Genomic DNA, 21,852 nt, shown 5'->3' with positions numbered 1-21,852 from the left:
CACGTGTCCCCTCCGGTACACGAGGAGGCAGCCTGTTGCATCTTTTCACCGCAACAGCTCGAACTCTGTGGCGAGGAGTAACACGTGGGAGGCTCACGCTGCCCCCGATACTTCCTGTTTCCGCCGTCACCCAACCGACCTGTAGGAGTCGCTGTCCACAACGTCCAATCCCCACCCACCGGCTTTGCCACCCTCTAACACTGCCAATTGTGTTAGTATGACGGCCGGCCAAGCCGGTAGCAACACCGAGAGCTGGGCTCGAACCCAGCGTCTCCTGCGTTAGAGGTGAGCGCCTTGCCCACTGCGCCACTCAGCCGCCCCAAAACATATACTTTTAAAGTTAAATATCACACTGCAATTTGTACTGAAAAAGTAATACTGTCAAATACCCCGATACAGTCAAAACTAAGAAAATATATTGCGATATGATATTGTGGGCATATCGCCCAGCACTCGCCTGTCATTTCTGGAGGAGACACAAATTGTTTAATCGCTTGGCAATAAACTTTAACAGATCATTTGGTTTCGTTGGCTTTGATGCATTGTTGTAGCTCCCATCTAGCTTGCGAGTGGCTTTGAAAACATAAAATGAGACCGTCTTACTTGGGATTTTATATGTCTGCACTTTATGTGCTCAGATAATCTAGAGGTGGTGGCTGAGAGGAGGATGAGGAAAAAGCCATCCTGGAGAACCCCTCTATGAGGAGCTAGCCAGAATGAAGAGCACGTTCAGCAAAGACTTCTTGTCTATTCTATTCTACTACTTATTGCACTGCACTATTGCACTATTTTACTCTGTCTATTCTATCTTACTATTTTTATAATTTCCCCAAGGGGATTAATAAAGGATCATCTTATGTCTATTCTATTCTACTACTTATTGCACTGCACTATTTTACTCTGTCTATTCTATCTTACTCTTTTTATTATTGTCTATTTTTAAAACTGAATCAAACCATAAACAAGGTGGCCTGTTGGGATGTTAGATCCTAATGTGAAAAACTGTGATTTTATATGTCTGCACTTTATGTTGTGAAGCACTTTGAGCTGCAGTTTCTGTATGAAAGGTGCTATACAAATAAAGTTTTATTATTATTATTATTATTACTTGAGTAAAGTATATTATTATTACTATTACTTGAGTAAAGTATATTATTATTATTATTATTATTACTTGAGTTGGCGTAGACAGCTGTGCAGGTTGTTGAGTGGCTCCTTGTTGACGGAGGCCGAGGGCTTCAGCAGCTCGTCCAGCAGGGAGGCCGGCACGGGGCAGTCCGGGATCTTCACCGGCGTCACCGGGCCGGACGGGTTCTCCATACGCTGCTGCTCCGAAACAACAACAACAACAACAACCATGGTCCATGACTTTAGACAATATCCACGTTGGCCCCTTTGAACGTGGTTCAAATTTTTTTCACCCCCCCCCCTGGTCAGTAAGCAAACCCTTTGAAGAATGGTTCAGAGCGACTTACACATCCAATATAGGGAGGTGTAGTCTGACGTCACTTTAGTTTCCCCACGCGGGCCACCCGTATAGGGATTTATCAGTGGGAAAATGTATTATCGGCTATTCTAATAATATTATTCTGCCTCATGAACATTGGCAAGCTTTCCCTTTTTGCACAAAATGAGTTCCCTTCTATCACTCATATTGGCATTTTTGGTTTGAAATAAAATTATACGTAATTATTTTACCATTAATTGCAAATTGTTTCATTTTGAGCTCTAGATGGTGGATGAATACACACAGAAAGGTGCACCGTGCCAATGTTCATGCTTTATTTGTTTTAAACGAGACGGTTTAGAAATGTGTCCATTGGAAATACATTGCAATTTCAAGCGAGGTGGACCCGGCGGGAAGCAACAACAACAACGTAACCACTACACCTCCCTGTTTTCCACGCAGCAGGGGGGCGTGTCCTTACCTTCCTCAGGCGGTTCTGTTTGAGGTCCATCTTGAGCTGCTGGTTCTGCAGGAGGACCGTCTTCATGCTGTTCCTCAGCTCGCCCACCTTGGCCTGCAGCATGAACTTGTCCTTCCTGGTGCCGCCGAGCTCCTCCTGCACAGACTCCAGCTCCACCTTGATGTTCTGAGACGGAGCAGGGACAATTAGGAGTTGAGACAAAGAAAGAATATCGACGGTAGTCCAGGGAGGAAATACTTTGGCGACAAGGTGGTTAGAGATATATATATTATATTTTAATTGTATTTAACCTTTATTTACCCAGGGTAGGTTCGCTGAGCACGGATGCTCTTTTTCAGCTACGCCCTGCTTCACATTCACAGTTCCATTCACCCCTGGGAGCTGCCCAGTACAACCACAGTCTGACACTGTTGGCCACTGAGCAACTCCACTGGAGCAGTTGGGGGTTTAGTGCCTTGCTCAAGGGCACTTCAGCAGTTGGTGTTAAGGGTATGGGAGAGAGTTATTCACTCACTTCTCCAGCCCAGATTTTTCCTACCGGTCCAGGGGATCGAACCGGCGACCTTCCGGTCACAAACCCGCTTCTCTAACCTTTAGAGGCCACCGCTGCCCGCTGTAACCAGGAGGTCAACGGTTTGATCCTCTGAAGGGTGCTTGAGAAAGACGATGATTCCAAGTCTCTCTTTCCCAAGTTTTGTCCAAATAGCTATCCAGAAGGTCTGTATCTGTTAGCAGGCCCCAACACATAAATGGCTGGGCCCCTGAAAAAAAGTCCAGTGAATGGGCCCTCACCAAACATGCTTAAAGGAACATGCCAACATTTTTGGAAATTAGCTTACCGTCTTCTCCAGAGAGAGACAAGAAGATAGATACCAGTTTCCTCTCTGTGCATTCAGTAGAAAGCTATCTGGCTGCACGTTAGCCTAGCACAATGAATGTCAAAGTCAGCTTTATTTCATTTTTGATCCACTTTTTCCTCCTCTTTTTTCTATTTTTCTCCCATCCCAATTTAGCCGTGCCAATTCTTCCCTCCCCTGTATTGAACGTTGCTCGCATATGCCCCCCACTGGCTGGTTGTAGGGAGGATAGAAGCCTTGCATCACATGTCTCCTCCGATACACGAGGAGGCAGCCTGTCACATCTTTTCACCTGCCAGCGCAGACTCTCATTTGGCGAGGTGTAACGTGTGGGAGGCTCACCCCCGCCATTTTCCTGTCTCTGCTGTGCAGGCGTCCCCCAACCGACCTGTAGGAGTCGCTGTCCACAACGTCCAGATTACCACCCATCGACTTCCACCCGCTAACTCTGCCAATTGAGTTAGTATGACGGCCGGCCCAAGCCGGAGGCAACGGCGACAGCCGGAGTCGAACCCGGTGTCTCATGCATTGGTGACGAGTGCAATGTCTGCTGCGCCACCCAGCCGCCCCCAAAGTCAGCTTTATTGTGTCGCTTCTCATAATGTGCAAGACATAGAGAAATTGCGTTTCCGCCTTCCCATGGTGTATATAAAAAAATAAATCTAATATAAACATAAAGTAATATATAGTACACTATAAACATAAAGTAACATATGGGACATGATGTACACATTATACAGGACTATATACAATATAAACAGTGGCTACATTTTTTTTTATGTATGATTGAAATAAATATAGGAGGTAAAAGAGAACTTAGTGCAAATCCTTTTTAGCAGCAGTGGTACATAGTAAGTAATAGATATGGCAGTAAACTAATATAATGTAAACAAAAATAATGGCAGGAAAGTAAAGTGGCAGTGAGTTTGTGAAGTGGAAGTGTGTGTGCGTCAGTGGGAATGGAAGCGGACATGGCCGGTTAGCCTAGGCATCGTCTAACTAACATAGGGATTAAAGCAAAAAAAAATCTCCTGACTGAACTTTTTTTCAGGCCAAGTCATATTCTTATTTTAACCTCCACTGTATTTTTTTAATAGCATTAGCGTTTTAAGGGTGCCTACTTGTTTCGGTTTCGTCGATAATGCAATGTACAGTTACCCCACCCCGCCTACCCAACCCCCCACCCCACCCCACCCCACCGATCTCCAATGTACAGTCCCCCTCCACCCCCAACCTCCTCCAATGTAGTTTCTTCGTCAAATGTATATACTCTCTTTTTTAGACTCTTATTGTATCACAAACAATACTGTATTTGTAAATCTGGTATGTCATAAATGTATAGATGTAGCAGTATTGTCCATCTGTATATCATGTGTGTCATATGTTATGTTATGTTATGTTATGTCTGCATCCCCTTAACACCTTGCCACCCGACCACGCGGTAATACGGGTTTCGAATCCATGCGTTGTGGACAGAGTCACGTATAAAGCCGTGGCAAGTTGTTATTGCTTTTATATCATTTTAATAAAGTCGCGGAGCGGCACTGCATATATTCCCTAGTCTGTGAATTCGAGGATGTGCAATACCGGCCAGATCCTCTTAGGGGCGCCATCGCTCCACTGCAGTATGCCCTGTGGGCGAACGGATGACTTTTTCCCCCCCCTTTCAATGGATATTTTTAGTACCCGGATTCTGAATCAGCATCTTGTACCATGGATTACGTTTCGAATCGCAGATTTCACCATGGAATAAGGGGATTTATCATCAGCCAATGGACATATCGATCTACCAGATGCCGATCGATAACGGGGAAATGCTCGGGGGTATCTCACCGGCTCATGGTAAGATCTTTTTCAAAAAAATTACAGCCGGATCAGAGCTTGCTATGATACGCAACCAGCCGAGCAGCGTATGTGGCTAGTTACACGACCACTGTTATTGGTAATCAATAATAATAAACGACGTACCCCGCCCCCCCCCCCCCCCTTTGATGCATATATGCTTTGGGACAGTCCCGATGATATGCAGTTTGAGTTATTTCTTTAGCATAATGTAAAACGGAAATGCCGTTGAATATAACGTTAGCAGCCATTAGCCCTATAACTAGCCTTCCAGAAAATATACGAGACAAAATCCACTATAATGCTTATATTCACGGCGCTATAAAATGACAACCTATTGATGCATTTTTTTTTCTTTAAGCCATTTTGAAGGGACGGTTTATGAACTCAATTGACAATGAGAATGGACAGATAACAATACTATAAAGTATAGATTTAGCTGTACAAAAAGACACCGGTCTGTTTACAAAAGCTGGTCCTCAACCACTATATTAGACGGGTCCCAGCGGTCGCCAATGTGTTAACAATTGTGTGTATTGAGCCATACTGTACTGTACCCATTCTGCAATCTGTTAATAAAGTTTTCAATCAATTAATCAATCAGACAAATGTATAGAAAAGCTTTTATTATAACCATATAACAAAAAATTATATTATTGTTATGAAAATGTTTTAGCCCTATGCTTGACTATTATTTTAGGCATGGCAACAAATAAAATAATAATAATAAAATGAATAAATAAAATATTAAATAAATAGGCTACACGTCTCCCTTTTTGTGTTACAAATTGTGCTCACCGATATGAACATAGGCCTCTTTACTTACTTATGGTACTTTATGGTATTCCACCATGCCATGTGTGTTTTTATTTTATAATGCTCATGAGTCATGATTATTGCTGAAGTCTGAGTCATACAATACTCACTGGCTTTCATAACCTAACAGACTAACTTGTCTTGCTCAAGACTTGTTTATGAGTTTTAATAAGAGAGCACTATCTCTCAACCAAAGCAATGCATGGTAGACGGCAACAGAACAATTTTGATTTACAGTCGATTCTGCCAATTACGTCACACCGCTTGCACCCGCCTCTGCTGTTCTTACCACCAATCGGCAATCGCTTATTCGTTTTTTACTTCCGGGAAGTCCGCCATTGATTTACGCGAGAGAATCCATAACAAACGTACCGGAGCTAATAACAGGAGTACCAAACGAGGCATGATGATTTTACTGCAACGAATGTTATAATAAAAGCTTTTCTATACATTTGTCTGATTGAAAACTTTATTAACAGATTGCAGAATGGGTACAATTCAGTACGGGCTCTCTGAGCAAAGGAAGGAACTGAGCTATGAATGACCAACAACAATGCTATATGGTCGGGTAAATACGCTGATGTTATTGAACGTGTAACTATATAACGTTAATGCCACAAAATGAATGCCTTTGTTAATCATAAGTAACTTTGATGCAGTAGCATGTGTGTGTGGGGGCGGGGTTGTGCAGGTCGCTTGACTGAAACTATTTTCTACTATTAGCGTAATCCTGTCTCTCGAATCGCTGCGTGCGTCCTGCCATTATTGCTCGCCATGACTGCTTGGCATGGCCACGGTAGGGAAAAAATGCCCTTTTTCATGATATTTGACGCCTGATTGGCTCAATTTAGTTACAATCTGTATGCATCTACAAATCATATTATACCAGGTAGCCAATTGACAGGAAATCCGTCAGACTCCGAATCAAATGGACGGAACTCCGAATCAAATGGACGGAACTCCGTCTCAAGACGGAACACTTTAATGCCACTAACACCTCTCCCGAAGGCTAACCGGTCATGTCCGCTTCCATTCATTGTGCTAAGCTAGGCTAACATGCAGCCAGATAGCTTTCTACTGAACGCACAGAGAGGAAACTGGTATCCATCTTCTTGTCTCTCTCTGGAGAAGACAGTAGGCTAATTACTCAAAATGTTGGCGTGTTCCTTTAACTCTCTTAAATCATATCAAACATACATTTATTACTGCCCCCCCCCCCCCCCCCCCCCCCCCCCGGCAGCGGGGTCCCCAGAAAGCTCCTCCCCTTATGGGCGGTCCTGTCTGTGAGGTGCAATGTCTTCCACTCAAGATCCTTTACCTGCAGAGCCGTGTGTAGGTTGTCCAGCTCCCTGTGGTTGCATTGCTCCATCATCTCCAGCTGCTGCTTCTGGGTCTCGATCTCCCTCTGCCTCTGTTCCACTTCCCACTTCAAGTCCTCAACCTGAAGAAACAAGTGAGTGAGTGAGACGTCAGCGTGAGGTCATTGGGAATTCAGATTTCTCCCCCATCCATCTAAAAAGGCACCTCACTGAAAAACAAAGCTCAACTGTTGTGCATATAATAATAATCTTAAACGTATTCAATACAGCATTCAATAAGCTCAGTGAAAAGATGAAACATGACCAAAGCCTAATAATAGATATACTGTTGGCAAAATCAAAATCTGATTATTTTTTTTTTAAATAAATAACCTTCTTACTGTCAGGCACTCTTCCTAATATACTAACATACACTCAACACTGTCGCACTCAAGTCTGAACACTTTGATGAACATTGTTACTCAGCTGATAAGAGTTGTACCATTCCTGCTGACTTGTCGTACAAAACTTGTTGTAAGTCACTTTGTATAAAAGCGTCAGCTAAATTACTAAATGTAAATGTAAAATAAGTTAGGGATAGTTGTACGTTAGTTATTATTTGTACTTAGTTCAGTTTGGCAGGTAGACTAATTAAAGTGTCAGGTAAAACGTATGAGTCCATTAGCCGAAAGTGAATGCAGCTGGTGGATGAAGGAGATGGTTTCCCGCCCCGGGCCGGGCCTCTCCCAGCCAGCCGTGGTGCATAGAGCTCACCTCTTGGTTGGTGAGCGGCTGCTTGGCCAGCTCCTCGTCCAGCTGTTTCTGCAGGACCTGCAGCTGGTAGTGCGCCTCGGCCAGCTCCTCCTGGAACGTGGACACTTCCTGAGAGTGTTGCTCATCCTGAGCTCTGCAGGGGCAACGGACAATGAAAAGGGCATAGGATTAACAGGACGCGGTCAAATTCCATTTATACTCTGATGTGAAACCGGCGTCGGAGCTCTGCCGGTGGCGTCGCCGTTCCTGACGTCGGTCAAGGAGTCTACGGGCAGAACCTACATCTACAAGTGTAACGGAGTACAGGGAGCGCTGTGATTGGCCCAGTTACCTTGAGCACGCATTTCCACGTTTACCTTTCCACGCCAACTTTTTGGGAAATTTGCCATCTACCCTGGAGTTAGACAAGCAGATACATATCCTAACGTTACCCTTTTATTCTCTGTGCATGCATTAGGCTGGAACAGTCGCACCGTTAGCCTAGCGTCATTCACTGAACGTTTTTCTTTTTCAAAAGACAACATTTCCACGTTTACCTTTCCACGCCAACTTTTTGGGAAATTTGCCATCTACCCTGGAGTTAGACAAGCAGATGCATATCCTAACGTTACCCTTTTATTCTCTGTGCATGCATTAGGCTGGAACAGTCGCACCGTTAGCCTAGCGTCATTCACTGAACGTTTTTCTTTTTCAAAAGACAACAGGGCTTTTGAGGCAACAGTGCGCCCAGGCAACAGTGGTTCGGCAAAAAATTCCAAGTATACATCCGCTTAGAAAACAAATGTCTAATTTTTTTCTTTATCTTTTATTTCTCCATGTGGTAAATACACGTGGTTCTTGATTCTGGTTTAAAGTGGACAAAGCAAATTAACAGTAACGTAACAAAAATAGGAAGGAGCATAGCTGTGACAAGAAAATGCACAAAGTATTTAACACCAACCACTTTGAAATAAGTCTTCCAGGCTCTGGTTGTCACATCTTGAGTACTGTCCGGTCATATGGTCATCAGCAGCAAAAACACATATACAGAAACTACAAATATCTCAAAATAAGGCTGCCAGACGAGCTCTCCACTGTTCAAAGCGCACTAATATTAGAGTTATGCACAGAAATGCATCATGGCTTCCGGTTGAGAAACATCTGCAATCTCGTCTCATTACTTTTCTCAGACATTTTCAAGTTGTCAAAAAACCACAGTATTTTTATGATCATATAGTTTACATAAGAGAAGAACAAAACCATATGACCAGACAAGCTACGTCAGGCCATCTACTGGCACCTAAACCCAAGACAAATCTACTCAAATCTTCTGTGACTTACTTACTATCATGGAATGGAACTCATTGCAAAGCTACTTCGCTGAAATAGAATCCAAAAGCACTTTCAAGAAAAAATTAAGATACCATCTACTAACAAGCATGAACTGAACCCTTATGGCATAGCGGTGAAAACCAATTTACTGTTTTTTTTTTTAATTGTATTTATGTTGATGGCAGCGAGTGCTTCTCAGGAAGCACTATTTATTTTATTTTATTTTAATTATTTTATTTTATACTTTATACTAATAAGTATCTTGTACAACAATGTCATCCTTAACTGAGGATAAGATTGTTAATGATGTAATTGATGTTGATAATGATGTAATGTCTTGAATATTGTTGTATTGTTTTAAGTGCCGGACCCCAGGAAGAATAGCTTTTGTCAAGTGCAAAAGCTAATGGGGATCCTAAATAAACATAAACACCTACTTCCAATGAATGACGCTAAGCTAGGCTAACAGTGCGGCTGTTCCCTAAGCCTAATGCATGCACAGAGAAGAAAAGGGTATGTATCCGCTTGTCTAACTCCAGGGTAGATGGCAATTGGCAAATAAGCTAATTTCCCAAAATAAAAGTTCCTTTAAGGCGTACAGGTCTGAGTCACACATCACAACCTCCCTCAAACACACTGGTTGTCAACGTCCCCCAAATTGATAGGATGTTGTCTCATTTAGTTATTCCATGACAGTCTATACTGTCGGTGGGCAGATAACAGTGATGAGCGATGAGATAACAAGGAGTTGGTCATCAACTTCAGTAGGAAGAAGGTGAATGTCTCTCCTGTCATCATTAGGGGGCAGGAGGTTGAAATAGTCCAGTCCTATAGATACCTTGGCGTTCACCTGGACTGGAAGGAGAACACAGATTCTGTGTTCAAAAAAGCCCAGTCTCTGCTCTTTCATCGGAGAAACCTTCGTTCTTTCGACATCAGCAGGTCACTTCTCTATGTATTCTACCAAGGTATCCTGGCTAGTGTCCTGTTCAATGCTGTTCTCTGCTGGGGGGGCAGCATCACTGTTTTGTACAAAAAACGTATAAATAAAATCATTAAAAAGGCTGGCTCAGTGATTGGCCTTCCTCCTGATTCCCTGGAGATCACCATAGCCAAGCGAACCAGGACTAAACTGAACACCATTTTATCTTTTGTAGGCCACCCACTGTTTAGTATTTTCGATGCTCTGCGAAGCTCATTTAGTAAGAGATTGTTGATGCCTCAATGCTCTACTGAGCGATTGAGAAGGTCCTTTGTACCTGCTGCGGTAAAAAATGTTAACGAACACAGATAGCACTGTGATAAGAGGCTCTCCTATTGTGTTGTGTATCCTGTAGTGTATTGTATCATGTAACTGTGTCTTTCATGTTTGTATATGTGTATTCGCTCTGGTGGCAAACCATGTTTCCCCTCGGGGATTAAGAAATAAACCATAGGCGGTCAGGTGGCGTAGCGGAGATTACGTTAGTCACCAACGCCGGAGACGCTGGATTCGCCTCCAGTTCGAATCCAGCTCCTGGCGTTGTCACCAGCTTGGCTGGCCGTTCACACGAATACAATTGGCAGTATTAGAGGTTGGCAAAGCTGGAGGGGTGGGTCCGGGTCGTTGTAAACAGCGACTCCTACAGTTCGGTCGGGGCGCCTGCTCAGCGCGGATAGGATCTAAGGGGGGTAGTGTGATCCTTCCACACGTTACACCCTCTCAGTGAGAGTCCGCGCTGCCAGGTGAAAAGAAGCGGTTGATTGGCTAGACGTGTGTCGGAGGAAGCATGTGATAGCCTCCACTCTCCCAGACCGACTGTGGGGGGTAAGTGCGCAGCGACCAGGAAGAGGATTGGGAATTGGCATAACGACTAACATTGGGATGGGAGAAAATCGGAAGAAAAAGGAGGGGGAAAAAGATCAATAATAAAAAAATAAAAATAAACCATACCATACCATGAGTGTGAAACCTATTAACAGAATACACTAAACAAACTGGTCAGACTACTGCTTGGCCTTACTCCTAAAACCCACCTACTGTAACCCGTGCCCATTTTGACAATCTAGGATGGCTTAGAGAGTAGACGACAGAGTACAGCAACTTGCAATGGGCCTGGTCTGCAAGATACACTACACCACTAAGATACCCATGTACCTGTCGAAATATTTCCTAAAGGTCAGTGAAGTCCACGACCACAACACCAGAGGGAGTTCCACAAATCACGCTCAACCCAGATTCGGCTCAAACAAGCGACTAAACACGTTTCGCAATTATGCCACAATAATGTGAAATGCCCTACCCACCGCCGTAAAGGAATGTGAATCCCTGCCCTCCAAAACCGCTCTCAAAGAGCACCTACGAGTGGCTGCTATTAGAAACTGACCCCCCCTGGGCGGCTACGTGGCGTAGTGGGCAAGGCGCTCGCCACGAATGACGGAGACGCTGGGCTTGCCTGTTCGAGCCCAGCGCTCCACATTGCTTTCAGTTTAGCTGGTCGTTCATACTAATACACATTGGCCGTATTAGGGGGTGGGAAACTGATGGGTGGGGATCGGGCGTTGTGGACAGCGACTCCTACAGGTCGGTTGGTGCGCCTGCGCAGTAGAATCAGGAAGTGTCGGGGGCAGCGTGAGCCTCCCACGCGTTACTCCTCGCCACTGAGAGATCGAGCTGCGCAGGTGAAAAGATGCGACTGCTGTTACCTCAAGTACCGGAGGGGACTTGTGCTATGTATGACTTAGTCCACATTGCAGCCGGCTTGTGGGAGGCAAGAAACAGCGTTCGTGACAGGGGAGGGTTGAATTGGATGATACGAAATTGGGATGGGAGAAAATATAGAAAATGGGAGAAAAAGTGGATAAAAAAAAGAAACTGCCCCCCCCCTGGGGCGCCCCAGTGGCGAACCACATAGCGCGCTCAGCCGCGACACGGCCGACCCGGGTTCGACTCCCCAACCCGTCGTTATTTGCCGAATGTCTTCCCCCCACTCTGTCTCCCATTCCTCCTCTGTCTCTCTCTACTGGACTGCCCAGTAGCAATAAAGCGATAAAACGCCAAAAAATAAATCGTAAAAAAAGAAAGAAACTAGCCCCTGTAAATGTCAAAATCCCCCACCCAACCCCCTCCAATGTACAGTTTCTTCCCCTTCGGATCTATATTTTTTTATGATCTCTTTTTCTTACACAGTACCGTATATTTGTATATCTTGTTGTATGTCATAAATGTCAAATGTGATGAATTGAAAATGGGGGACCCTGATGTAAACAAGACGAAAGTCTTTTTCTGGTCTTCATCCTCTTAGCAGTTGTTAGCATTGAGCTGTACTGTATTGTACCCATTCTGCAATCTGTTAAGAAAGTTTTCAATAAATCATATCATCAATCTTATACATTCTATCACATCCAGCACATCACCTCTTTCAGCTCCTCCAATGCTAATTAAAAGTCTATTCTATTCTATTCTATCTAGTAGGGATGCACCGAAATTTCGGCCACCGAAATTCTATGTAAACTCTGCGCGCAACGCATCCAATAAATGCGTCTTTAACACTTTCTATGCCACTCACGAGTTCTCGGAATTAATAATATCTCATTGAAAGCCACTCACGAGATTTCTCGGAATTTTTTATTTTTTAAGCGATCTGAAATCATATTGCATCACGCGAGCCTACCCTAGTCTACCCGAGCGCCGCCGGCGATGAGATGTGGAAAAAAGCGCCCCCTATCGTCTCCCAGATGACATAAAGGATTTTGGAATGGACTCAATGAAAATGGATGGGGAAAAAAATCCTGTACTCCACATTTTCCAGTCCACTGATGCAGCCGGGGTTATCAGAGTTCATTCTGGATCCTCTGAGCCCCGCGGAATCATGTGTACTACTGTATCACGTTGGATCTATACACTTATCGATTGTTTAGAATGGTGATCAGGAATTGGAATATACCAGTTGGATACCATCTGATGTCAGGTAAGGAATCTATGTTATCAGTGTTAGGATAATCAGACTCATTTTGATGAAGATATAAGCTGTTTTGTGAAATGGGCTCTATCGGTTTCACTGTAAAAATCCAAGAGGAAATGAACACGGCGATTATCCGTGCACGGCTCGAATGTGCGTGCGTGCACGTATAATATTGATCATCTAGCGTTTATTTGAAAACGATTCATAAATAGGCCGACAAATATCAACGTTTTGGAATATTCCAGTAAAAGACGATTATCATAGAATGGTCCAGAATGGACTGTTTTTTACCTCAAAACGGGTGCTTTTCAAAATGCTCTCAAACGGAAATGAAGCGATAAAAAACCAATCTGCCTTGACAGCACTGATTGGAAAAGGATTCTTTGATAAGCGACGGGCAGATTAGACACATAGCCATAATTTAAAACATAGATTAGGCGATATTAAGCGTAACATTGGCGCCGATGGTGGCATTCAAGAGCTAACTCTGGCGCCACCTCGTGGCACTGAAAGTGTTAACATGCTTTATATCCTTATTTACTATATGCCCGTCGCGGTTAATCACTGAGTGATCTAATATGCATATTCTTCAGAGCGAGAGGGGGAGGGATTGTGTTTCTCACATTGACGCTGTCTGTTGTTGATAATATAATCTGAAGAGCATTATTATTATTCTCGAGAATACACGTCACGCGTCTACTGTGCCAAAGTCAAGAGAGCACATTCATCTGGGGACTAGAAAGGTGCGCTCAGTAGAGCACAGATGTCCGCCATGGCGGCAGCCACACATGTCTTCTCTCTCTCTATCTATCTACCTCTCTCTCTCTCTCTGATTGATTGATTGAAAACTTTATTAACAGATTGCAGAATGGGTACAATACAGTACAGCTCAATACACACAATTGTTAAGGGGATGCAGACCAGAGAAAGACTTTCATCTTGTTTACATCAGGGTCCCCCATTCATCAGGACATATGACATATAGATAGACAGTACTGCTACATCTATACATTTATGACATACCAGATTTGCAAATACAGTACTGTTTGTGATACAAAAAGAGTCCAGAAAAGGGAGTATATACATTTGACGTAGAAACTGTACATTGAAGGAGGTGGGGGAACTGTACAAGCAAAGCTGTACATTGGAATATTGACAACCATACTAGGTAATTTACTGTACATTGGAGGGGGTACTTTTATATAAAATGCTTACTGTAGCCACTACAGTAACATCATTAAGTCTGCTATAAGCTATTCTCCCTCTCATGTGTGCAGATCTTTATGCAGTTTTAAAGCACATTGGCTGTGTTCTGAATGCACTTTGTAGTTATCCTACAGAGAAAAGAAAATGCACTTGACTTGGAATTAATGTACTGTATGCAAATGTTTTATGGACCCATAATAGTGATTATTTATTATTTAAGTTAAGTTTTGCCATAATCATATATTTTTCCATAATCAGGTAGCTGAACAACATTGGTAAAAAAAAATTCTATTCTATGAATCATTTTCGGCCTTTGGTTTTCGGCCAACTGTTTCCTATTTTCGGTATCGGTTTCGGCCAAGAATTGCCCATTCGGTGCATCCCTACTATCTAGTCAATTAAGATAAAAGTGAAATTAAAATATTCACAAATGTATTTTCTTGGGTTCCTATGGAACCCTCTCAAGGACCCCCGGGAGTGCCCGGACCTCACGTTGAGAACCACTGCTCTAGCACACTCCCTCTGGTAATAAAACACTGTTAGACCGTCTCGACGGATCATTCATACATACTGTAGTTTCTGGGCTTCGCTTTGCAGAGCCTTGACCAGCTCCTCTTTGGCATGTAGCTCCTTCTTGATCTCACACAGCTCCAGCATGGCTGCCCTGTAGTGCCGCCTGTTGTGGGCCGCCTCGGCCTTCGCTGCTGCCACCTGGAGGACACAACGCGCCATTGCACTCTGAAACAGTTCACATTCTCAAGGCGTAGGAGCAAATACTGGACACTTTGCATTCAAATATTCAACAACAAATACTGGATAGTTGTCCCTCAGGGTGAAATCGGATGATCTCAGTCACCCGTGTACATTAGTGATATGGCGGAAACTGGACAAAACGGCGTGTGAACGATGCATCTTGCCGTTGCGATCCGTAATTGACAGACTTACACTGACCAGGCTATATAGCACATGAATGAAAATGTAAACACAAGCACATTTCCTGCCTCATTTGAGCCTCCGCCATTAAACGTTGCACATACGCTAGGCTCCAAAGATTAAGAATCATCTCTGATGGAAATGGAAATTATTACCGATTGTCACAAAGGCAACACTGGATGATTAGTGTCTCCTGTAGGCGTGACTCACCTGGTCTTTGAGCTCCTTCACCTTGGTCCTCTCCTTCTCCAAGGCCAGCTGGAGACTCTGCACCACCTGCTTCGTCTGGTGGTCCTCCTCCTCTTTGCGTTTCAACACAGCTTGAACCTAATGGGTTCGGAAGAAATGGAAGCTTGTTGAAGCTAAACAGGAACATTTACTTCATAAACAAAATTGAGAAAAAATATATATATAAAAAGAAATAATATAACAATGAAATTTAAAATGTCGATTTCTTTTTTCACCTGTAAGTTAAGTTGGACGAGGTCGGCCTCTCTCTTAGCCAAGGCAGTCTCGAGGATGTTGGCGTGCTCCCGCAGTGCGTGGTGGGACTGCCCCAGCCCAGTCAGTTTCCCTTTCTCGTGCTCCAGCTCCAGAGCCAGCTTCTTATTGGCATCTTCCAGTTTCCTGATCCGCCTCTTGAAGCACCGCGCCTCCTGAAGCTGTGAAGAGAAAAGCATCTTTAAAAACTACAATCTGTAATGCCGTCAAACAGTGACCTCTAGGCAAAATAGCCCCTCTTGGTACTGCGCTTTGTTTACATTTGAGTTTTGTTTTGATTTCGTTTTGGTGGGTATATACAGGAGGGGTTACCATTGCTGGCCACACTTCAGGCTCTAAGGTGTGGCCAGCAATACAAATACCCTCCCTTATACCCATTCAAATCCAACAAGCGCATCAATGTCACGCTCAACCTGCACGTCAATGGGGTCACGCTCAACCCACACGTCAATGGGGTCACGCTCAACCCGCACGTCAATGGGGTCGCGCTCCAGTCTGTACAAGCAGACTGAAGCTGAAACAGATTCTACTACGGTGCACACAAAGTAGATTTCAGTGAGCTTCAGTCAGCTTGTACAGACGGGAGCTTGACCCCATTGACTTTGCATTGGCGTGTGGCTAACTAGCCGGAGCTAGTATGAGGAACAGCATGGATTGTGTTGAGAAAGGACTCTACAAATCAATATCATCATTGATAAGAAATAGGTTCTTAACTATGGCTTTAAGGCAGGGGGGACACAGGACGCTGAAGCGCTGTGAGCAGGATCCTGGCTGTTCACAGCAGAAAAGAAGGAGCCTGGCTGTTCACACCAGAAGCGCAGGAGCCTGGCTGTTCACACCATGAAGAGCAGGAGCCTGGCTGTTCACACCAGAAGAGCAGGAGCCTGGCTGTTCACAGCAGAAGAGCAGGAAACTGGCTGTTCACACCAGAAGGGCAGCAGCCTGGATGTTCACAGCAGAAGAGCAGGAGCCTGGCTGTTCACACCAGAAGGGCAGCAGCCTGGCTGTTCACAGCAGAAGAGCAGGAGCCTGGCTGTTCACACCAGAAGAGCAGGAGACTGGCTGTTCACACCATGAAGAACAGGAGCCTGGCTGTTCACACCATGAAGAGCAGAGCAGGAGCCTAGCTGTTCACACCATGAAGAACAGGAGCCTGGCTGTTCACACCATGAAGAGCAGGAGCCTGGCTGTTCACACCACAAGAGCAGGAGCCTGGCTGTTCACACCAGAAGAGCAGGAGCCTGGCTGTTCACACCATGAAGAGCAGGAGCCTGGCTGTTCACAGCAGAAGAGCAGGAGCCTGGCTGTTCACACCAGAAGAGCAGGAGCCTGGCTGTTCACACCAAAAGAGCAGGAGCCTGGCTGTTCACACCATGAAGAGCAGGAGCCTGGCTGTTCACACCATGAAGAACAGGAGCCTGGCTGTTCACACCATGAAGAGCAGGAGCCTGGCTGTTCACAGCAGAAGAGCAGGAGCGTGGCTGTTCACACCATGAAGAGCAGGAGCCTGGCTGTTCACACCATGAAGAGCAGGATCCTGGCTGTTCACACCAGAAGAGCAGGAGGCTGGCTGTTCACACCATGAAGAACAGGAGCCTGGCTGTTCACACCATGAAGAACAGGAGCCTGGCTGTTCACACCATGAAGAGCAGGAGCCTGGCTGTTCACACCAGAAGAGCAGGAGGCTGGCTGTTCACAGCAGAAGAGCAGGAGCCTGGCTGTTCACACCAGAAGAGCAGGAGCCTGGCTGTTCACACCATGAAGAGCAGCAGCCTGGCTGTTCACACCAGAAGAGCAGGAGCCTGGCTGTTCACACCATGAAGAGCAGCAGCCTGGCTGTTCACACCAGAAGAGCAGGAGCCTGGCTGTTCACACCATGAAGAGCAGCAGCCTGGCTGTTCACACCAGAAGAGCAGGAGCCTGGCTGTTCACACCATGAAGAGCAGCAGCCTGGCTGTTCACACCAGAAGAGCAGGAGCCTGGCTGTTCACAGCAGAAGAGCAGGAGCCTGGCTGTTCACACCACAAGAACAGGAGCCTGGCTGTTCACAGCAGAAGAGCAGGAGGCTGGCTGTTCACAGCAGAAGAGCAGGAGCCTGGCTGTTCACAGCAGAAGAACAGGAGCCTGGCTGTTCACAGCAGAAGAACAGGAGCCTGGCTGTTCACACCAGAAAAGCAGGAGTCTGGCTGTTCACACCATGAAGAGCAGGAGCCTGGCTGTTCACACCGTGAAGAACAGGAGCCTGGCTGTTCACACCATGAAGAGCAGGAGCCTGGCTGTTCACACCAGAAAAGCAGGAGTCTGGCTGTTCACACCATGAAGAGCAGGAGCCTGGCTGTTCACACCGTGAAGAACAGGAGCCTGGCTGTTCACACCATGAAGAGCAGGAGCCTGGCTGTTCACACCATGAAGAGCAGGAGCCTGGCTGTTCACACCGTGAAGAACAGGAGCCTGGCTGTTCACACCATGAAGAGCAGGAGCCTGGCTGTTCACACCATGAAGAGCAGGAGCCTGGCTGTTCACAGCAGAAGAGCAGGAGGCTGGCTGTTCACAGCAGAAGAGCAGGAGCCTGGCTGTTCACACCAGAAGAGCAGGAGCCTGGCTGTTCACAGCAGAAGAGCAGGAGCCTGGCTGTTCACACCACAAGAACAGGAGCCTGGCTGTTCACAGCAGAAGAGCAGGAGGCTGGCTGTTCACAGCAGAAGAGCAGGAGCCTGGCTGTTCACAGCAGAAGAACAGGAGCCTGGCTGTTCACAGCAGAAGAACAGGAGCCTGGCTGTTCACACCAGAAAAGCAGGAGTCTGGCTGTTCACACCATGAAGAGCAGGAGCCTGGCTGTTCACACCGTGAAGAACAGGAGCCTGGCTGTTCACACCATGAAGAGCAGGAGCCTGGCTGTTCACACCAGAAAAGCAGGAGTCTGGCTGTTCACACCATGAAGAGCAGGAGCCTGGCTGTTCACACCGTGAAGAACAGGAGCCTGGCTGTTCACACCATGAAGAGCAGGAGCCTGGCTGTTCACACCATGAAGAGCAGGAGCCTGGCTGTTCACACCATGAAGAACAGGAGCCTGGCTGTTCACACCATGAAGAGCAGGAGCCTGGCTGTTCACACCATGAAGAGCAGGAGCCTGGCTGTTCACAGCAGAAGAGCAGGAGGCTGGCTGTTCACAGCAGAAGAGCAGGAGCCTGGCTGTTCACACCAGAAGAGCAGGAGCCTGGCTGTTCACACCAGAAGAGCAGCAGCCTGGCTGTTCACACCAGAAGCCATGTCTCTGTGCTGGTCAACAAGAGATTCTGCTCCTCCAATACGATCACACGCTCACTGTGAAAACAGACCAGATGCCGAAACTATGGCTGAAGATGGCGCGCCGACATGTGGAGCTCCGCGTTGCAGCTGGTATGAACGGTCTGATCTGTTCACATGAGCACCGAAAGGAAACCGGCTGCTCTTTCTGGCGCTCGGTGTGTCTCTGTTGTGTTGACTACTCGCAGGACAAAAGAAACCAACATGAACATCATAGGAAAAACAGGAGTGTGTACCTCATCTTCTAGCTCCAGGACCTTCTCCTGGTACTCCTCTAGCTCCGTGCTGGTCAGAGTGATGACCTCCTGCAGCTCCTTCTCCAGCATGGCTTTACTGCCACTCACAGCCCGCAGCTCCGCCTGCAGAGCCTCCATCTTCTCCTGGAAGATTAATACATAATAAATATTTTAATAATAATAATGAATGTGAATAATAAATTATTATTATTTATTTATTTATTAATAATAAATTATAATAAACAAATGATTATTAACCCTTTAATCGCCAAGGACGACTTTAGACGTCATTCCTCGCCATGCGTAATCTGCCAATGACGTTGTACAGCGTCTTTGAGATCAATATTTCAAAAATCTGTCATGGCAATCATATTTCACCCACGGAGACTTGAGACTTGCTGTTGATCTCCTCTAAACTCTCCAACGGTTCAAGACCGCCATCTGGTGGCCGATCGGCGAATCGCCAAAACCGGAAGTGACGCGCCGGAAGTGGTGCTCACCCATATTTTGTCCGGCCACTCGCTATCGCTAGCGGGACTCCAGCTTGATACACTGGATAGCGATCCGTTGCCAATAACTCGATAAACAACATGATTTGGACGTATATAGTATTATACAACCTGGAAATGGATCGCATATATCAACATCCCATAATAGCGAACTTTCTGCTCCACGCTGATCGCCCAACGCTACGAGGAAGCTGCGGTGAGTTTCAGCGTGTTTGATTATTATTAAACATACACACTGCTCCGATCAACATATCACCCATACTAAATAAATGATTTAACGTCGGCCACGGACTTATAACCCCCCCCCCCCCCCCCCCCCCCCGGTCACCAGCAGATGATGAGGCATGACGTGTAGGACCTTGTACAATTGACATTTTTTATCAGACGTCAATCGGTATCAAACTACATTTGATGATCTAATATATGTATTTAGGGCTATAACTCACGTTCGGCAGAATGCTGCAGAAAACGATAAAAACATATTTATACTTTAGACCGTATTTTAGTATGAATATGTGAATGAAAAAGTAGAACGTTGCTACATCCTAAACGATAGATACTTGACGTTGAATGGGCCATAGTAATGTCAATTTAGCAATACAATTAAAAAAGTTATAGCCCTGCAAAGAAGGGGAACATCTCCATAGACAAATAGAGCTGGCAGAGGACGGTATAAGGATGGATATAAGCGTGGCAGAGAAAGGGTTAATAATAATAATAATAATAATAATAATAATAATAATAATAATAATAATAATAATAATAATAATAATAATAATAATAATAAATAGTCACATTTATTATCAGATTAACATTGATCAAAATCACTCAGAAGAATACATGTTTGGGGGTGGGGGGCATAAAAGTTCAACGTGACTGGTTCAAAAATCCCTGGATCAGGTGGGGAATGCGAGTGGGGTAAATTAATGAGCAATGCTCTTCCCTGCATAAGTCCTCCCTGTTATCTGCACTGCACACTTTTTCAAACTGTACATAGTCATCTTTATTTTTGTCATATTTTATCTTATTTTATGCTCATTTTATTGTATTTATATTATTGGAAGCTGCTATGGTCGAGGGACCATGACAAAATGAATTGCACTCTCTCTTTGCTGTAAGGTACTGCAAATATGTGACAATAAAGGAATCTGAACCTGAACAAGGCACTTTAATCCTTAACTGATGGAGTGGAGCAGCCAGCAGGAGTGTGGTTGTACTACACATCTCCCAGGTGTTGAATGTCTGTATAACTGTATAAGTGCATAGCAGGTCATGAAAAAAATACCATTTCTTCTCAGAAAATCTTCCTTGGGCAAAAAATACTTAAAAGCAACTGTTTGCCTCCCTTGTTCGTATGAGGATCAAGAAAAGAGGGCAGGGCTTGCCGTTTACCTGTAAGACCTGGCTGTTCCCTCCGTCCGAGACCTGGGCCTTGAGTTTAGCCAGCTCTGCCTCGGTGGTCTCCTTATCGGTCAGGGCCTCCTGCAGCCTCCTGCTGAGGATGCCCACTGCGTTCTCATAGGCCTTGTGTTTGGCCTTCATGTCCTTCTGTGCGCTGGTCAAATCTGTCCCCAGGCGCTTCATGCGATGCTTCTGCTCCGAGATGGCCCTGTTTTGAGACAAAGTGAGGATTACGTTCATGATCAATATTAAGATAAGAGAACTTTACTATTCACAGGGAGCATACGTTGAACTAGTCTTAAAGGAAAACTCCAACATTTTGGGAAATTAGCTTATTTGCCATCTACCCTGGAGTTAGACAAGAAGATGCATACCTTTTTCTTCTCTGTGCATGCAGTAGGAGTAGGAAGACGTTGGGAACTAGGCTAATGGAGGAACCTACTTCCAGTGACTGACGCTATGCTAGGCTAACGGTGCACGTCTTCCTACTCCTACTGCATGCACAGAGAAGAAAAAGGTATGCATCTTCTTGTCTAACTCCAGGGTAGATGTCAAATAAGCAAATTTCCCAAAATGTTGGAGTTTTCCTTTAAGCAAGCGAGTTAGTGACATTGCTGATCTATGAGATGCTTTGCAAGAAAATATTATATAATAATATAAGTAGTGCTGTCAGGCGATTAAAAAAATTAATCTAATTAATTACAGGATTTGTAATTAATTAATCTAATTAATCGCATTTTAATCGCATAACCATTTTATGCCTGATATTCTATATTCTATAATCATATTTCAAATTGCATGTGTCCAGATGGCAGAATTCAGTACTGTATCTACAAAACCTTCTGTTTAATCATCTTCCATCTATTAATTTGCTTAGATTTTTCAGGTCTGGTCAATTTTATGGAATGAATGAGATACAAAAAAAAATTATAAAAAAAAAAAAAAAAAAAAAAAAAAATGTAATTCATTTTGAGTTAATTTTCATAACGC

General features: G+C 44.8%; 1 protein-coding gene across 3 annotated transcripts in view; it reads right to left on the bottom strand.

Moving 5' to 3' along the window:
- Nucleotides 1–21,852, bottom strand: part of golga3 (golgin A3) — a 73,289-nt gene that overhangs the window by 2,685 nt on the left and 48,752 nt on the right. For all 3 annotated transcript variants that reach the window (XM_084337984.1, XM_084337985.1, XM_084337986.1), the window contains exons 16-24: nucleotides 20,854–21,070; nucleotides 18,953–19,096; nucleotides 15,374–15,571; nucleotides 15,120–15,236; nucleotides 14,548–14,687; nucleotides 7,516–7,648; nucleotides 6,762–6,884; nucleotides 1,929–2,093; nucleotides 1,175–1,326 (exon numbers count right to left, since the gene is read on the bottom strand). In XM_084337984.1, the coding sequence (XP_084194110.1) occupies nucleotides 1,175–1,326; nucleotides 1,929–2,093; nucleotides 6,762–6,884; nucleotides 7,516–7,648; nucleotides 14,548–14,687; nucleotides 15,120–15,236; nucleotides 15,374–15,571; nucleotides 18,953–19,096; nucleotides 20,854–21,070 (1,389 nt within the window). The remainder of the gene's footprint in view (nucleotides 1–1,174; nucleotides 1,327–1,928; nucleotides 2,094–6,761; nucleotides 6,885–7,515; nucleotides 7,649–14,547; nucleotides 14,688–15,119; nucleotides 15,237–15,373; nucleotides 15,572–18,952; nucleotides 19,097–20,853; nucleotides 21,071–21,852) is intronic.

This window comes from Notolepis coatsorum (assembly GCF_963971535.1).
Source record: "Notolepis coatsorum genome assembly, chromosome: 2".
In the NCBI taxonomy this organism is placed as follows: Eukaryota; Metazoa; Chordata; class Actinopteri; order Aulopiformes; family Paralepididae; genus Notolepis; species Notolepis coatsorum.
The sequence above is the reverse complement of the archived record's forward strand: the minus strand, read 5'-3'. Positions and strand labels throughout refer to the sequence as shown.